Below are 17,793 nucleotides of genomic sequence, written 5' to 3'. Positions count from 1 at the left end.
AATCAGAACCGGAGCAGGAAGAAAGAATAAATGCAGTTTAAAGCTTTAAACCAGGAGAGTCTAACTGATCTTAGTCCAGGTTCCACATCTAGTCCAGTCTGATCTCCAGTAAAACCAGTAAAACCACAGCATAATAACCTAGAAATAACCACAACTCCTAATGGTTCCTTTGTTTTAGTGCAGAAATGTTCACATTTCAGGAATTATCTTTTTACTAAACATCATGAACAACCTGAAATTTATGAAGAAAAATAAATTCAGTTTCATCAACATTCAGCCTCAGTTTATCATTTCCACATTACAACTTCCAGATCACAGAGTGTCGACAAAGGAACACAACATTTAGTCACCTGGAACTGAACCAGAGAGGATTTACTGGAGAATCACAACCACAAAATCAGACAAAAAACAACAAAAACAAGACTAAATATTACAAAAATGAGACAAAATGGCAAAAAATGAGACAAACAACACGAAATAAAACAGAAAAGACAAAAAAATTTGACAAAAAGTTACAAAGTGAAAAAACAAGACAAAAAGGAAACACAAAACTACAAAAAACAGACAAAAAATGACAAAAGTGAGAAACAAAACAACAAAACATGAGACAAACGCCAATAAAAGACAAAAAAAGCAAAAGCAACAAAAACAAGACAAAATATTAGAAAAATGAGACACGAAACGACAAAAGCGAGAAACAAAATGACAAAAAATTAGACAAAAAAGTTACAAAGCAACAAGAAAATGGAGAAACGACAAAAACGAGACCAGAAAGACACAAAATCACAATAACGTTACACAAAACAATTTATAAAGCCAAATACAAAATGACAAAAAATAAGACAAAAAACACAAGCAAGACAAAAAGGAAACACAAAACGACAAAGGGGAGAAACAGAACAACAAAAACATGAAACAAATGACAAAAGTCAGACAAAAAAAACAACAAAAACAAGCAAAATATTACAAAAATGAGGCACAAAAGTGAGACGGACGACACAAAACAAGACAAAAAAGTTACAAAGTAACAAAAAAATGGACAAACGACAAAAACAAGACAAAAAACAACGAATAATATGAAACGTAAAATGACAAAAATAAAACAAAAAACACAAAAAAATGAGAAACAAAATGACAAAAACAGACAAAAGTCAGACAAAAAACATGACAAAATATTACAAAAACGAGACACAAAACGACAAAAAAGTTACAAAGCAACGAAAAATGGACAAACGAGACAAGAAATAGCGAATGAAGCGAAACAAAATGACAAAAATAAGACAAAAAACAGAAGGGAGACAAAACGGAAACAAAACGACAAAAATGAGAAACAAAGCGACGAAAACTCGAGACAAATGATGAAAGTCAGACAGAAAAAGACAAAAAAACAAAAACAAGACAAAATATGACAAGAATTTTATCCATTAATCAAAATTTAAGTGTGAAAGAATCCAGATCAGCTGAATGTTGTGTTTTTATGACTTTATTCAGTCTTTTATACCCATTGAAGTCGTCTTTTCAAGCATAAATGTTGAAATTTCACTGGTTAAGACTCAAAACATACAGATTAGTTGATTATTTTTTCTGTTTTCTCCAGTTTAGAGCTGCACCAGTTTATCAGTTAATCATTACTAGATCATCTAATCATGTCTTAGTCATTCTTTCAGACAGTAATCTCACAGAATGAGCTGCTTTTCTGAGTTTTGTATGATTTTAATCAGGAATTAGGGAATTACTTCAGGTAAAAATTCCAAAATGAAAAGGTTAAAGCATGAAGTTAAGCTGGTTTTATCAATTTTATTTGATTTTAATCATGTTAGTCATTTTTGCCAAACAAATGTTCAGATTTTGTTAGTAAAAGTGCTAGAAAATGAGTCTCTTTTCTGTTTTCTACACATCAGAGCTGCAACAATCAATAGTTCATCATCTAAAAGTCATTTTCCAGGTAAAAGTCCCAAACATTTGCAGCCTCAGCATCATAAATGTGATATTTTTCTGTTTTTCTGTGTTATACGTGACGCTAAACTGGAGATTTTTGGGCTCTGGACTGTTGTTCAGACTAAATTTAGACCTGGACTTTGTATTTTTACTGATATGTTCTATTAAAAAGCAACAATCTGCAGATTAACTGACACTTTTCAGGTGTTGTCCTCATAAAAACTTTCATTCTGCTGAGACGTGTCCTCGCCTGCTGTTCCTAGAAAACAGCTGGAGGACTGACGGATGAATCCTTTGATTAGCGAGCCTTAATGAAGAGTAGAGGCCTGAAGTCTGCTGACGTTCACCTCAGCTCACCCCTCAGATAGTTCCTCCTCACTGAGCTGGAAGCAGATTTAACGTGTTGACGGTGAGAAAATCGTCGAATCGCGGTTCGTATCTTAAATTTTAACACAAATCATTTTAATTAAATCACATGTTGTCAGAAACATCCATTACAGCAACGACTACTAGTAGAAACAAGCTGAGTAACGCAGTGTGATTTAACTGTTAGAACCTTCATGTACGAACTAAGAACGTAACCAGTTTCTTGTTTTTTGGCCTGAAAACAACTAAATTGTAGCTCTAAATCTGCTCTGGTTGTTTGGTTTGGCTCCTTGTGACTTCTGTCTTTGCCTGAAAGGGAAATTCTAGGTGAGAGGTTGCTGTTTTTACAGTTTAGGAGATTCAAACATGTTTACAGAGAGTGATTTCCAAGAAATGCTAAAAATGTTCCAGAAGCACTTTGAGCCGAGCGTCACAATGGGACTACTGCTGTGATAATGGCAGACAAATTCTTCTTCTCCAAAGTGAAATTCTAGTGGAAGTATTGCTGTTTTGACACAGTTTGGACTTGTTGACATAACTGGACTTTTAGGGAGCATTAAAAATGTTGCAGGAGCTCCGGGAGCAGAGTATGACTGCACCAGGTGAATACTTGGATAATGATGGCCATGAACGACGGCTGTGAAGTTTAAATCAGGTCCATTTTGTATAATTTTATAGGCCGATTCTCAGAACTTTCTATTATTATTCTGATTATTCGTCCTGCAGAGTGCATGGACGTCTGCATCACCTTTTACAAAAACAGATCCAGCAGCCGTGGAGATGTTTCAGTTGGGCTCATCTTAATAATCAATAATTAATTCAATAATCAATGTGTTGTTCCTTGAGGCTTTAGATGACTCGTTTTTGTGACGGAGCTCATCATAGACTACGCTACACTCAGCTCTGTGTTTTCAGCCCACGCTGGGACAATAAACCGGTCTAGTGACACTCCTCCAGCTTTAGTTAACCAGGTTTCAGGGTTTGGAGGCTGTCAGGAGGCAAACTGAAGCTCCTGTTGTCTGATTTTTACCTTTTTACACTCCTGAAATCCTCAAACCCGGCCGTGCACGCTCTGCTTGAGGACCAGAGAAAGGTTAAAAGCAGCAGAAAGTAGGTGAGAGGATGATCTGAGCAGAGCGAACACTCCCGTCTTCCCAGCCGAGCCCACAGGTTCAGGCATGTCGTAAACCAGCGTCTTCAGTATGCAAATCAGACAGCACTTATCCAAGGCCTTTTTGTCTCCTTGAAGGCTGTGATAGACAGAAAACCAGCAGGAACAGGCCTGACAGCATTTCACAGCCAGCTGCTGTTGACTTTAGACCTGGAGGACTCTGATCGCTGGCAGCAGTTTGTAGAATAAATCCAGCGAGACGCTGTGTGGATCTGTAATTAATCTTCTGGTTTGGTTGATGTGATGAGTCACCGCTGAGCTGATCGTCACTGGTGCAGAACGACAGATGTTAAAGTCATGAAGGGTTTCTAAACAAACACTAAAACAGCAGCCAGGAGACGGATTTATCTCCCATCTCTGAGTCACAATCCAGACAGTTTGGAGAGAATCCGAAATATTCTACCGCTTTGTTTTCTTCAGATTTTACTGTTTTTCATTCTTCTTTATTATTGCTGCAGCTTTTTTGACAGTTTTATCATTTTTTTGAAGGAAAAATGTCTGAAATTCATTCAGTTCTTTTAAAAAAAAAAAAAAAAAAAAAAAAGTGAAAATGCCCTAAAAACCTGCCAGAACATGAGCTGACTTGTTTAAACGTCTGGTTTTACTTGCAGATATTCAGTTTAAAGGTCAGATGAACTTCCCCCCCTCCAACTATTTCTTGAAAAACGTGTATTTTTTTTGTCAGTTTTCTCTTTTTAATTCAATAAATAATTCCAGCTCTGCTTTTAATGTGCCAAAAACACGGTGAGTAAAACCTCCCAGTGACCACAATTTGGTTTGACTTAATAATTCTGACAGGAGGGACTAGAAAACCTTTCATTACTTGTTTTATCTCCATAAAATATCAAAAATCTAATGAAAATGCCTTAAAAACATGCAAGAATACAATCTGACATGTTTAAACATTTGGTTTTACGCTCAGACATTCAGTTTAAAATCAAAGAAACAGATTTTTTTCCCGCTTTTTCTTGAAAATTGTTTATTTTGTGTCCGTTTTCTCTCATTTATTCAATGAATAATTTCAACTCTGCCTTCAAAAGTTCACAGTAAAGCCTCACAATGGCCGAAAAGGAGCTAGAAAACATTGCATGACTTGTTATATCTCAATAAAATATCAAAAAACAAGTGAAAATGTGTTAAAAACTGCCCAGAACATGAGCTGACATGTTTTAATGTCTTGTTTTATCATGTGAAAACACAGACATTCAGTTTAAAATCAAAGAAACTGCCTCTTTTTTTACTTTTGTTTACTTATTTTATGTCTATAAATGATCAAAAACAGTCAATATCTCCTTTAAATCTGCCACTAACCCTGCTGACATGTTTTAATGTCTGGTTTTACACATTAAAACAGATTTTTTTTTTTTTTAAATTAAATTTTTCTATTTTGCATCACCTTTATCCTATTAGGTTAATGAATAATTCCACTGTTGCTCCCAGTGATGGCACCTTGGCTTCTGGAAACGGTGACTTCCTGTCTGGGCAGGAAGTAGTCCAGTCTTTCCCAGTAAAACCTCCCAGTGACCACAGCTTGGTTTCACTGAATAATTATGACAGGAGGGACTAGAAAACCTTTCATTACTTGTTTTATCTCCATAAAATATTTTTAAAAGGTGAAAGTAGGTTTAAAACCGCCCACGACATGAGCTGACATGTTTAAATGTCGTGTTTTATCATCTGAAAAACAAAGATATTCAGTTTAAAATCAAAGAAACTGCCTTTTTTTAAATCACTTTTGCTTCAAATTATTGTCTCTTAATAAGTTGAGGAATTCGATTCTTCCTCTGTAAGGCGAATATTTCCCGCTCCTGTGATCATGTATATTTCATTTCTGGACTGTTGGCTTCAACAACTCGAGCAGTTTGAATATAAAAGATCCAGAGGAGCTAAAGGCTTCACCACGGTGTCATTTATTTTTAATATGTGAACAATCTGAAACCAAACAAACAGTCGGTGACTAAACATGGAACTGGTATGTTGAGGTATTAACCCTCGCAACCACAAAACCCAGCAGAGGATCACGTTATGTAAAATACTGGCAGAATACCAGGATCATGGAGTGATTCCTGTTTAGCCTGCTTCTTGTTTTTTACACGACTTTGTTCAACTCCAATTGTTTTCATAGATTTTCCCATTTCTTCAAAATCACTTGGTTCAACATTTAAAAATTCTCTGATCAGACTCTACTACTGTTCTCTCTGAGGGCTTTTCTAGTTAGTTATAGCGATTAATCTACTAGTTTAAGGCTATTTTATGAGCAAAACTATACAAGAAACCCAACAAACAAAGGATTGTCTGGATCCAATCTGAGCAAACTTCACTTTTATTCATATTTCATGGGGATTTTTTTTGTTTTTTCATAAAGCAGAGAAGACATTTTTAAATTCTTTTTCCTTCTGGTCATAGTTGTTCTGGACTTTAGATTGCAAAGCCTCCTAAAAACCGACCACAGAACTGCGATTGGAGCACCAGAGAGTCTTCATGTGGATGTTTTCTCATCTCTACGTCCTGCTTTGTTCTTTCAGTCACGGGAATAAGGAAGTCTTCTCCTGTCTGGGGATCCAGCTGGCCGTCAACTTCTTCCTGGACCGGGGCCACTCCGACATCACCGTGTTCGTCCCGTCGTGGAGGAAGGAGCAGCCGCGACCCGACGTCCCCATCACAGGTACCAGAACCTTTTCTACTTCCTGTCCAGACAGGAAGTCACTGTTTCCAGAAGCCAAGGTATCATCACTGGGAGCAAAAGTGGAATTATACATTGACCTAATAGGAAAGAGATGGCAGAAAATAGAAAATTAGGTTTACTGTGTAAAACCAGACATTAAGACATGTCAGCAGGGTTAGTGTGGCAGATTTAAAGGAAATATTTACTGTTTTTGATCATTTATAGAGATGTTTAGAGATGTTTTCAAGCAAAAGTGAGAAAAAATAATCAGTTTCTTTGATTTTAAACTGAATATCTGCGTGTTTGAGACTGAAAAAAGCATGTGAAAATACCTGAAAACAGTTTTTCTTGTTTTTGTTCAGGTATTTTCACTTGTTTTGTGATCATTTATAGAGATGTATAACAAGTTATCCAATGTTTTCTAGTTCCTCTTCGGCCATTGTGAGGTTTTACTGTGAACTTTTGAAGGCAGAATTGGAATTAGTCCTTTAATTAATGAGAGAAAACTGACACAAAATAGATTTTTTTTCAAGCAAAAGTAAAAAAAAAATCAGTTTCTTTGATTTTAAACTGAATTTCTGCATTTTTCAGATGATAAAACCCAACATTTAAGCATGTCAGCGCATGTTCTGGACAGTTTTTAACACATTTTCACTGTTTTTTAAAAAATTCTTCATAGAGATAAAACAAGTAGTGAAATGTTTTCTAGTCCCTCCTATCAGAATTATTAAGTCAAACCAAGTCGTGGTCACTGGGAGGTTTTACTCGCCATGTTTTTGGCACATTTAAAAGCAGAGCTAGAATTATTTTTTGAAATAAAAAGAGAAAACATTTTTCAAAAAGTAGTGGGGAATAGTTGAGGAATCATTGTAAATTTACTTCCAAACACACCCAGTGAAACCTCACAGGGACCAAACACTGACAGACCAAGTAGAGACTAGAGAACATCTGATTTTAAACTGAGTATCTGAGTGTTTCAGACTGTAGAACCAAACATTTAAACAGTTTTAAAATGCTTCTTTGCTTATTTTTTTGATCATTTACAGAAATTAAATACATAGTCCCTCCATATAACTGGCTGCTATATTTTAAACTGAATGATTAATGGACAAACCGGTTGATCAAAGTGCTCTTTATTCTGGCTTCAAACCCTAAGAAAAGATGTCGAAGCTCCATGAAACAAGCAGGATGTTTGGCCTGATTAAACTGCTGAGTTTAGCTCTGAAAGGGGAAAAACGCCTCATAGGTTTAGTTGTTTTCAAAATGCAAAATAAAGATCTTAATCTGCCGCCTGTGCAGCTACAACTCAGAAGATAAACCTGTGGGGTTTTCCAGTTCACCTAAAGATAATCATTTCACCACGTTAGTCGCCTACATCTGAACTCCTGCATGCTGCTTGGTGTTCATCAGCAGATTGTTGGTGCTGACAAAGCTGTGATGTAGAATGTTCTTTTAATAATCAACCAGGTTAAATCTGTCTGCTGGGAAAACCCCAGAATAAAACACAACCACAGCAGGATTTATTTAAAGCAGCTGGAATCAATGTTTCCTTGATAGTGATGGATGAAATGATGATGTGATCATTGGTGGATGTTCATGAACCTGAACAGAAGCAGATTTATCATCAGTTTCAGCTCATTTTCAACTCGGCTGTTTTCATGCACCTTCACTGCTTTCATAGCGTCAACATTGACCTCAGCAGGAAACTTATAAAAAACTGAAAGCTCTAAAAAAAACACCAACCGTAACTAATGTTCAGAACAACACAAACACAGTTAGAGACAAACTAATAAACACAGTGAAACATTAGACCCCTATGAACACCAACATCTAGACCTCTATGAACACCAACATCTAGACCTCTATGAACATCTAGACCTCTATGAACACCAACATCTAGACCTCTATGAACATCTAGACCTCTATGAACATCTAGACCTCTATGAACATCTAGACCTCTATGAACACCAACATCTAGGCCTCAATGAACACCAACATCTAGACCTCTATGAACATCTAGACCTCTATGAACACCAACATCTAGACCTCTATGAACACCAACATCTAGACCTCTATGAACACCAACATCTAGACCTCTATGAACATCTAGACCTCTATGAACACCAACATCTAGACCTCTATGAACATCTAGACCTCTATGAACACCAGGTTCTGGTTCCTGCCAATGAGTCCACATCAACATTTTGTTAAAATGTCTGAAAACTGGAACCTTGTCTGGTCAAACTTTAACCCATCAGGTTCTACTGATGTTAGAGCCTCAACAGTTGGTGAAATGTCGACCAAAGACTGTATTTTAATAGAAATATGGATCCATCCATAGATATACAAACTTAGAGTACCTTTATGGAGACACTAGACCCCTTTGCCTTCAACATTTTGCACTTTTACATTTTCAAGATCAAATAATTATTTAATTAATAATGTCATTTTAGACTGTCTGAGTGATGTTGGCCAGGTTTCGAGTACATTTTTATTCATTTTGAAACAGAGTTTTAACAAAGAAGATATTTTTTAGTAACTTTGGATATGTTTCAAGTAATTTTGGACAAATTTTGCCAAATTATGGACTGGAAATCATGGATTTCTACTAATTTTGGACAGGTCTTTATTGTTTGTTGGAACAATTTTGATTAATTTGGACAAGTTTCAATCAAGATAGTAAGAAACTGGAGCCACAGATCAGATTCCCACCAATGAGTTCACATCAACATTTTGTTAAAATGTCTGAAAACTGGAACTTTAACACATCAGATTCTACTGATGTTAGAGCCTCAACAATTGGTGAAATGTCGACCAAAGACTGGATTTTAGTAGAAATATGGATCCATCCATAGATATACACTGACAGGAACTTTATGGGGACACTATACTACCTTTGTTCAACATTGTTATCTGAAACAAGACTAACTGACCCTCCATCCACTGATTTTACGTTTTGTAGATCAGCACATTCTGCTGGAGCTGGAGAAGAAGAAGATTCTGGTTTTCACGCCGTCGCGACGCTGTGCAGGAAAACGTGTCGTCTGCAACGACGACTGCTTCATTGTGAAACACGCCTTCGAGTCGGACGGCATCATCGTGTCCAACGACATGTACCGAGACCTGCAGGGAACCAAGCCGGAATGGAAGCGCTTCATCGAGGAGAGGCTGCTCATGTACTCCTTCGTCAACAACAAGTCAGTTCTGCCTTCATGCTTCCATCCTGAATGAATGTTAAATGACTCGGAGGAAGTGTGAGGTTGTAAAGTTGTGTTTGTTTGAACCTCATGCAGGTTCATGCCTCCTGATGATCCTCTGGGCCGATATGGACCGACCCTGGAGAACTTTCTGAGGAGGTTTCCAAAGACTCAGAAAAAACAGCAGTGTCCTTATGGTGAGAGAACTTCATCAACTAGAAAAGCCCTCAGAGAGCGCAGTCCTCCTCCAAGACTGCTCATTCCCCCATATGTCATTTTTAGAAATGCAGCATTTGTTTATTAGATAATGATGATCACAAATCACAGCAACATAGAATGTGTCCATTTAATATAGATGTACCCACAAACTAAATGACCTTGCTCTAAACACAGGCATGTGTTCTGCATGTGTACATTATGTACGGATACCGGATCACGTGATCTAAATACACAACCGTTAAAAGTTTGGGGTCATTCAGACAATTCCATGTTTTCCATGGAAAATGACTTCAAATCTGTCCACAGTGATTCAGCGTTTGTCTAAAATGATAACTTGTCTGAAACATCTCAAAAATGGACTAAAAGAACTGAAGACCTGTCCAGGTTGTCTAAGATGACTCCAACGTTATCCTAAAAGATTCAATACTTCTCAAAAATGACTAAAATATCTTCAAACTGCTTTAAAAATGGTCTAATGACTCAAAATTTGTCCCAAATAACTCGAAACTTGTGTAAATTGATTACAAACTCATCCAAAATTACTCAGTTTGTCCAAAATGACTAAAACATCTCCAAAAAGGGCTCCAAAATCATCCACAATGACTCATAATTTGTCCCAAATAACTCCAAACTTGTGTAAATTGATTAAAAACTCATCCAGAATTACTCACAATTTGTCCAAAATGACAAAAACCGATTAAAAACTCACTAGAAAACAGAAAAACATGTCCAATCTGACTCCGAACTGGTTCAAAATACCTTGAAACTTCTCCAAACTGACTCAAAAATTGTCCAAAATGCTTCACATACACTACTGTTCAACAGTTTGGGGTCATCGAGACAATTCCATGTTCTCCATGAAAACTCCCACTTTTATCCATGTGCTAACATAACTGCACAAGGGTTTTCTAACCATCAATGAGCCTTTCAACATCATTAGCTAACACAATGTAGCATTAGAACACAGGAGTGATGGTTGCTGGAAATGTTCCTCTGTACCTCTATGGAGATATTCCATTAAAAATCAGCTGTTTCCAGCTACAATAGTCATTTACCACATTAACAATGTCTATACTGGATTTATTATTCATTTAATGTTATCTTCATTGATAAAAATGCTTTTCTTTCAAAAATAAGGACATTTCTAAGTGACCCCAGACTTTTGAACAGTAGTGTACTTCCTGCCTGTTTTGTGTAAACACTGCCTGCAGTTCAGCCAAAGAGTTGCTGAGTTTTCATCATGTGAGTGTTGGTCACAGCTGAGTCATTAACAGCTTCATGGCTGCACCAAGATGTGCAGAATTTTTATTTTTTACAGAATCTGGTTGTTGTTCACAGCCTGTGTTTGTTTAATTAGAATAACATGGAAGTGAAATTAGAACTTCAAGGACAAATTAGAAAGTTTTTTCAGTTTCTTGCTCTGATCAAGACGCTGTAATGTTTCAGGTTTATTCATTATTTTGAACACACCTTTCAAACTTGCTGGCGGCTTCAACAAGAACATGAAGTCTGCAGCGTTAATTACCACAGTTTTGTGGTTTGAAATCAGATTTTCAGTTGGTTTTCAAGGAAGTGTTTTTCTTCTCTGAACTGTACACCAGATAACACCGTCAGTATGTGTTCATGACACCTTCCAGTGAATTACAGCCCAACCCTGTAGATGGCTGTGAAACCGTAAACAGTGCGGTGTGACAAAAGAGAACAAACATTTAACACCCACACAGCGGTTTGTGAGAAAGTTGTGTGTCTTATTTGGATACAGCCATGAGACTTCTTTACTTGAAGAAAGCACTCATGTAGTAATTCATGTAGAATTACATGTAGAATTCACCTCCTTAACAGCCAGGCGTCCCTTACTTCTTTCCTGGAAGGAGTAGGAACCTTCCAGCTTCACTGAATGGATTAGAGACACCAGGCATTTCCGAAGGATGAAATCTTGAAAAAATTTGTGGCAGAAATCACAGCAACATAGAATGTGTCCATTTAATATCGATGAACCCACAAACTAAATGACTTTGCTCTGAGTACAGGTGTGTGTTCTGCATGTGTACGTTATGTACGGATACTGGATCACGTGACCTAAATATGTAGCAGGCGGCGGGAATTGATGGGACTCAGAAACACCCCCACAATTTAATCAGTTGTTCCTTGGATCATTTCTGATGGATAAGTCCTGATAAGTCCTCAGAGGTGGATTTGTAGTAGGATCACAATCATGTGATCATCAGCAGGCGATACTACAAATCCACTGCTGAGGACAATTTTTTTTGAAGATTTCAGAGTTTAATGTATAATAAAGTTCAAAGATCAAAATATCAAAGATCACAACAAAGATCTTTTGAAAATTTTATTACACATTAAACTAATCAAAAAGTAGCGACCAAATGATATATTTCAAAATTTCAAGCTTCCAGAAATTCTATTGTTTTTACAGACAAGTCGATTGATCAGTCGAGAAAACAGTCAGGAGAGGAATCGGTAATGAACTAGACAAGCACTCAGAGAGCGCAGTCCTTCTCCAAGGCTGCTCAGTCATTGGATCATTTCCGACGGATGAAATCTTTAACAAATCCATGGATCCAGACTATAAGCTGCATCACTGCCAAAATCTAATCACTTGGTCCTTGTGTCATTTCTGACCTTCCCTGAAAATTTCATCCAAATCTGTTTGTCTGTTTTTGAGTAATGTTGCAGACAGACAGAGGGAAACACAAACATATGGCGATCACCACATAACTTCGCCAAGGAACACGGCGGAGTTTTGTGACAATGAATTTTAAAGGAAAGAAAATTTAAGGTTTTGTAGAGAAACAACATGATTGTTCAACTGGACTTCTCTTGAAGATTCTTGAAGATTCTTCAGGGGCCTAGAAGATTTCCTTTGAACAGCGGAGTTATGTGACAATGAATTTTAGAGGAAAGAAAATTGAAGGTTGTGAAAAGAAACAAGATGAGAGGTGGAACATCTTCGAGAATCTACAAGAGAAGGCTAGAGAAGTCCATTGGAGAAGTCCATTGGACTTCTCTTGTAGATTCCTGAAGACCTTCTTGAGATCCTTGTGTCATTTCTGACCTTTACTGAAAATTTCATCCAAATCCTTTAGTCTGTTTTTGAGTAACGTTGCGGACGGACGGACGGACGGCGATCGTCACATAACTCCACCACATTCCTTGGCAGATTAGTAATGACTGTCTCATCAGGACATATATGTATATATATGTGTCTGACACTTCTGCAGTCTTAGATTGATCACATATAGGACGATCACATGTAAGATCTGGGCCTTGTGGTTGAATTGAGGGGTGGGGTGGGATGGGAGAGGAACCTTAAATACAGGGAGCCCTTGACTTGCGTCGGAATTCCGTTCCTTGGTAGTGACATAACTCGATTTTCACCGTTACTCGGAACTCACATACTGTGACGTAAGTGGCGTACAACAGACGGATGTAAACAAAGACGACGTATTCGTCCGCTCCACTCGCTAACTAGTTCCCGCATGAAATTTGTCTTAATGTCGCAAACGCTGTACGTCGGAATGATGGAACAACACTTTCTAAATAAATTTATGGGAGATGGCGACGTATCCACGGAACGGCGTAGGTCAAGGACGGCACAAACCGATGACCTGCTGTAGCCTCAACACTTTTTTGTGCTTTCCTACCTGCCATGTGTGCCGCAAACAAAATCTATTCTAATGAAGTTAATGGAAATCTTAATAAAAACTGTTAAAAAATAAAAAAGAGAAAGTGCTGCTGTGATAAAACGTTCTCTTCTCCTTCCAGGGAAGAAATGTACGTACGGCATCAAGTGTAAGTTCCACCATCCTGAACGAGCCAAACAGTCCAACCGCACGTTGGCCGACGAACTCCGGGAGAACGCCAAGAACCCGTCGGCGGCCCAGAAACCAGGTCCGGCTCGCAGCAGTCCGGTCCCCGGCCAGAGCCTGCTGCAGGTGGAGGACATGGCCCGCAACCTGAGTCTGGGATCCGACAGCAGCTCTATGAAGAAGGACCAGAAGAACAAGCACCAGGCCAAGTCGGGTCACCGCCAAAGCAAGAGGGTGTCGACCCGGAAGGAGAAGGTGAACCCTCAGAGTGACTCGGTCCGACTCGGAGGCTCTCAGGAGCAGCTGGACTCGGGTTTGGGTTCCATCGACAGCCAGCCGGTGGAGGCCCCGTGGCCGTACAGCGCTCAGCAGAACCTCCGGCAGCAGTTCTGTCCTCCGAGAAGCTCCTCCTGCAGCTGCTGCTCCCAGAACCATCCCTCTCATGGTGCCGCACCGGCCTTCCAGCACCACAGCGTCGGACCGCTGGGTTGCCACGGCGCCGACATGCTGCCATTCGGCCCGCCGCCCTACGGTTACCATGGATACCCGGTCAGCGTCCCCGCCTACAGCCAGCCGGCTGACTTCCAGCACAGCAGAGTCCACCAGCAGCAGCCATTCTGGTCCGACCCGTTCGCCGCCCATCCTCCAGTCTGCCTCTCGCACTGGGATCCTCCTCCTCCGTCATCGTTGGCATCGAGAAAACAACCGAGCAGCGAGGAGCGGGAAGTTGTCCGGAAGAAGCTCCTGGCTATCTTCAGCGCCCAGCTGGTGGATGCCGCCATGGACATGTTCCCTCAGATGATGGATCCGCAGAAGCTGGTGGCCGAGATCCTCATGTTGCAGAGTCAGAACCGCTCGCTGAGATGAGCCGGTCCGAACCTCGTCTTTCCGTGCAAAGACTGGAGCTAAACATGAGTTTGTGTGTTCGTGTATCGTGGTATCCACTTCGCTATGAACTTCTGTGGCGTCGCCTCAGTGAGATGTTTGGCACGAGGCAGTTACTGTTGATGCAAATTGTATCTTTATTTAAAAATGTCAAAGGAAAACTGGACTTTTATGTGACTTAATGGGATTCTGTTCAGGTCCAGTCAGTATCCCCTTTATTAGGTACACCATCGTAGCTCCATTTCTCTTCACGCTGAGACGTTTGCAATTTATTTCAGTAACAAATTTCCACCTAAAACTGAACAATATGAGCTCCGTGTTGGACTGGACTGAGGTGTACCTAATAAAAAGGCCTCTTGTACTGCGCAGATGAGGTGAATTTTGAATGTAAATACGTCTGTTTGTGTCATATTGGCACTGAGGACCATTCATGCTTTGGTTTGGGCAGCGATTCACTCAATAAAATAAAATCTTCATAAATAAGTCACTGTTTTTTTTTTTGTTTGTTTGGCACCAAAGTGATTTCCATTAGAAAAATAAAGTAAAAACATTTCTGAAGGAATTTTGAGTGTGTGAGTTTGCCGGTTAATATGTCCTGCTGGAATTAAACAAGGTGGAATTTATATAAGTGCATTTTATTTTGAAAAGCCAACTGCTTTTGTCATTTTATCATCTCTGAGCTTTTACTTTGAAAGTGCATCAATATTCTTTTCTTTTTCTGAGCTGATAAGACGGTGTATCTGTGTCAGTGCATTTAAAATAGGTGGGCAAACTTCTTCTTGGTTGGATAAAGCATTTAAAAACACAAGTTCTTGTGTGCAAGTGAACTCTAAGAAGTCCAGATCCAGAGGCATGCGTCTGAGAATCGAGAAGGAAGTCTCACATAAAGATGATTTAACAATAGTTCCTAGAACAGAGAAAAACAAAGTTATATAATGCAAACCACCAATGGGATAAATGACTGAACCTGACTGAAAGACTAGACTGCCCCATTAGACACTTCTTTTAGAACAAATTAAAGGAGGGTAAACATAGTAAACAGGAAACAGTTGAAAATATGGGCTGCATTTATCTATCATTGCACAATAACTCTTGATATAGCTGCTGTGAAAGAATGGTGGGTTATGAACAGAGCAGTCTAGGGCAGTTCATTTCAAGCTATTCGCTCACAGTTGTAACTACTTTGACTGCACTGTTTAAAACCTTTCAAGATCAGGAATAATTTAAAATGAATCAAACCAGAACATTAACTTGAGCAGAAAACACACATAATAAACAAAATGTTACCTAGACTAATTCAGGTTGCTAGGTGACCAGTTTCTTTACACTGCTCTGTGATTTAACTGCATTTTCGGGCGCATAAATCACACCTCCACCCATTTGTGCGTTTATAAAATTGTTACTCAACTACCCAGCTGCAGAACGTGCTGTCTGTATGACCTCATTACTGTACTAGCGCGGCTAACGCGGCTACGCTGTACTAGCGCGGCTACGCTGTACTAGCGCGGCTAACGCTGCTAGCGCTGTACTAGCGCGGCTACGCTGTACTAGTGCGGCTAACGCTGCTAGCGCTGTACTAGCGCGGCTACGCTGTACTAGTGCGGCTAACGCTGCTAGCGCTGTACTAGCGCGGCTCCGCTGTACTAGTGCGGCTAACGCTGCTAGCGCTGTACTAGCGCGGCTACGCGGCTAGCACTGTACTTGCAGCTGGAAGGTGAGTGTAGGCTCCGCCCCCTGCTGGGATCTTTCAGCAGTCTGGGCTCTTCCCTGCTGTAAAGTGAGCAAAGAAGAGGTTCAGGGTGTCGGGGAGATCTCTGTCCTGACTGACCTGTATGTCAGGGTTAAAATGCTGTAGTGTTATTTATGGTGGATTCAGGATTTTACACTTCAGGGATTCAAACTCTAATATTTCACAGACAATCTAACGTCTCAGTCGTCACTTTAAAGGGATTATTACCAAAGCGTCTCTTTTAAAAGAACTTCAGCCACTCTGAAGTCTCCTGGTGTCTTTTCACTGCTTGGCTTAATTCTTTTATTTGCATTTTCAAAAAGAAAAAAACCAAAACACCAATTCTGTTTGTATTTTGACTCATTTCTTTAATTGAATTTGCCATTTCATCTGTTTTAGGCTGCTTTTTGCTATATTTTGGGTTCATTCCTTCACGTGTGCTTTAAAGTGTCATACAAAGGGAGGAAACCAGGTTCAAATTTTATTATTCTGTGGTCATTTTACTCTAGAGAACAGTTTATGCTTACACAGATGTATATAAATAAAATTACTGATATTTAAAGATATTAGCTCGACATGTTGGGGAATTTTAATCGGCATTTATTTCACTATTTACTGTCATTTTTTAGCAGATTTATACATAATAGAGTCATCTCTTTATGGGTGTGGTATAAACAATGAATTATTCACCAAATTTACCACAACAAAAATGATACAAAATACTCATTTACCTGACTATAGTACAGAGCTAAAGTCATGACTCTATGAAACAATCCGTTATAACCCAGCAAACAAAGGATTTCTTTCTCTTTTTTATGATATCACAATGAAACATATCAATAGCAGTGAAACCTTGCCAAAATCGAAAGTAACCTCATAAAAAATAGAGGTTGGAAGCTATAAATCTGCTGCTTGATGCTTTATTTTCCCAGCTGAAGTTAGCTTCGTGTGTTTTGTGCTAGTTTTAATCAGATTTTTTGATTTATAGCTACGTGTGACCTGTTGTAGCTGGAGGCAGATCAGTGGTTTCTGAACAATAACCAAACAAACCTGCCCATTCCCTAAATGAATGGTTTGATAACGACCTAAAAACCGGGTCAGTCGATCAAAATGGAAATCTGGCAGAAAGTGAAGCGTCTGCAGCTGCAGGGGAATCATCGGCAATAAACACAGACCATTTTTATGGCAGTAAATGTACGATAATAAGCAGGTGTTGAAGCGTCGTCTGTTTATCAGAAATACCATCACTAACATCTTAAACAGGAAATCTGTCCTTCACTGATAAATGGAGCAGCACTGTCTACTGGGAATTTTCCATTTTTAAATAATTTCCAAGCAAATTTTACGCAAACTATTGAAATGTCTTAAAAAATTAAAAGGAAAATGTGAATTTGGTTTATTTATACTGATGGTTCTGTACCAGGTAAACTCAGCTGTGGTTTTAATCCTCTGCTTTATCTTTGACTCCTCTGGAATCTATACCTACCTTCAAGCATGGAGGTGGCCTTATCATTATACTATCAATTTAACTGACTCAAGTCTGACTCAGAAAGACAACAAATGTTGAACGGCACCAATTCTGGTGCCGTTCAACATTTGTTGTCTTTCTGACTTGGTTCTTCAGGTTCTGGATGAGTTCAAGTCAGGACTTTGCGGAGACCAGTCTAGAACCTTCATTCTACCCTGATGGAACAATTTCTTTACCACATCTGTGTTTGGGCTCATTGTGTGGTTGAAACATCCAACTGTGTCAGAGAGACGACAAATTCGAATTTGTCGTCTGAGTTGGTCTTGAG

General features: G+C 39.0%; 1 protein-coding gene across 1 annotated transcript; it reads left to right on the top strand.

Moving 5' to 3' along the window:
• Window positions 1-6: 6 nt before the first annotated feature.
• On the top strand, window positions 7-14,751 carry LOC111574168 (endoribonuclease ZC3H12A-like). The gene is made up of 4 exons (XM_055008752.1): window positions 7-6,140; window positions 9,103-9,337; window positions 9,434-9,534; window positions 13,340-14,751. The coding sequence occupies exons 1-4, from the start codon at window positions 5,957-5,959 to the stop codon at window positions 14,248-14,250; spliced, it is 1,431 nt and encodes a 476-aa protein (XP_054864727.1). The 5' UTR covers window positions 7-5,956; the 3' UTR covers window positions 14,251-14,751.
• The last annotated feature ends 3,042 nt before the right edge of the window (window positions 14,752-17,793 follow it).

The sequence above is a fragment of the Amphiprion ocellaris genome, unplaced genomic scaffold, assembly GCF_022539595.1.
Source record: "Amphiprion ocellaris isolate individual 3 ecotype Okinawa unplaced genomic scaffold, ASM2253959v1 Aocel_unscaffolded143, whole genome shotgun sequence".
In the NCBI taxonomy this organism is placed as follows: domain Eukaryota; kingdom Metazoa; phylum Chordata; class Actinopteri; family Pomacentridae; genus Amphiprion; species Amphiprion ocellaris.
Note: the sequence above shows the minus strand (reverse complement) of the source record. Positions and strands in the feature narration are given on the sequence as shown.

Coding starts and splice junctions, on each gene's coding strand:
- LOC111574168 (XM_055008752.1), top strand. CDS start 5,957: ATGTGGATGTTTTCTCATCTCTACGTCCTGCTTTGTTCTTTCAGTCAC. Junction 6,141..9,102: donor ACCCGACGTCCCCATCACAG/GTACCAGAACCT, acceptor TACGTTTTGTAG/ATCAGCACATTCTGCTGGAG. Junction 9,535..13,339: donor AAAACAGCAGTGTCCTTATG/GTGAGAGAACTT, acceptor TTCTCCTTCCAG/GGAAGAAATGTACGTACGGC.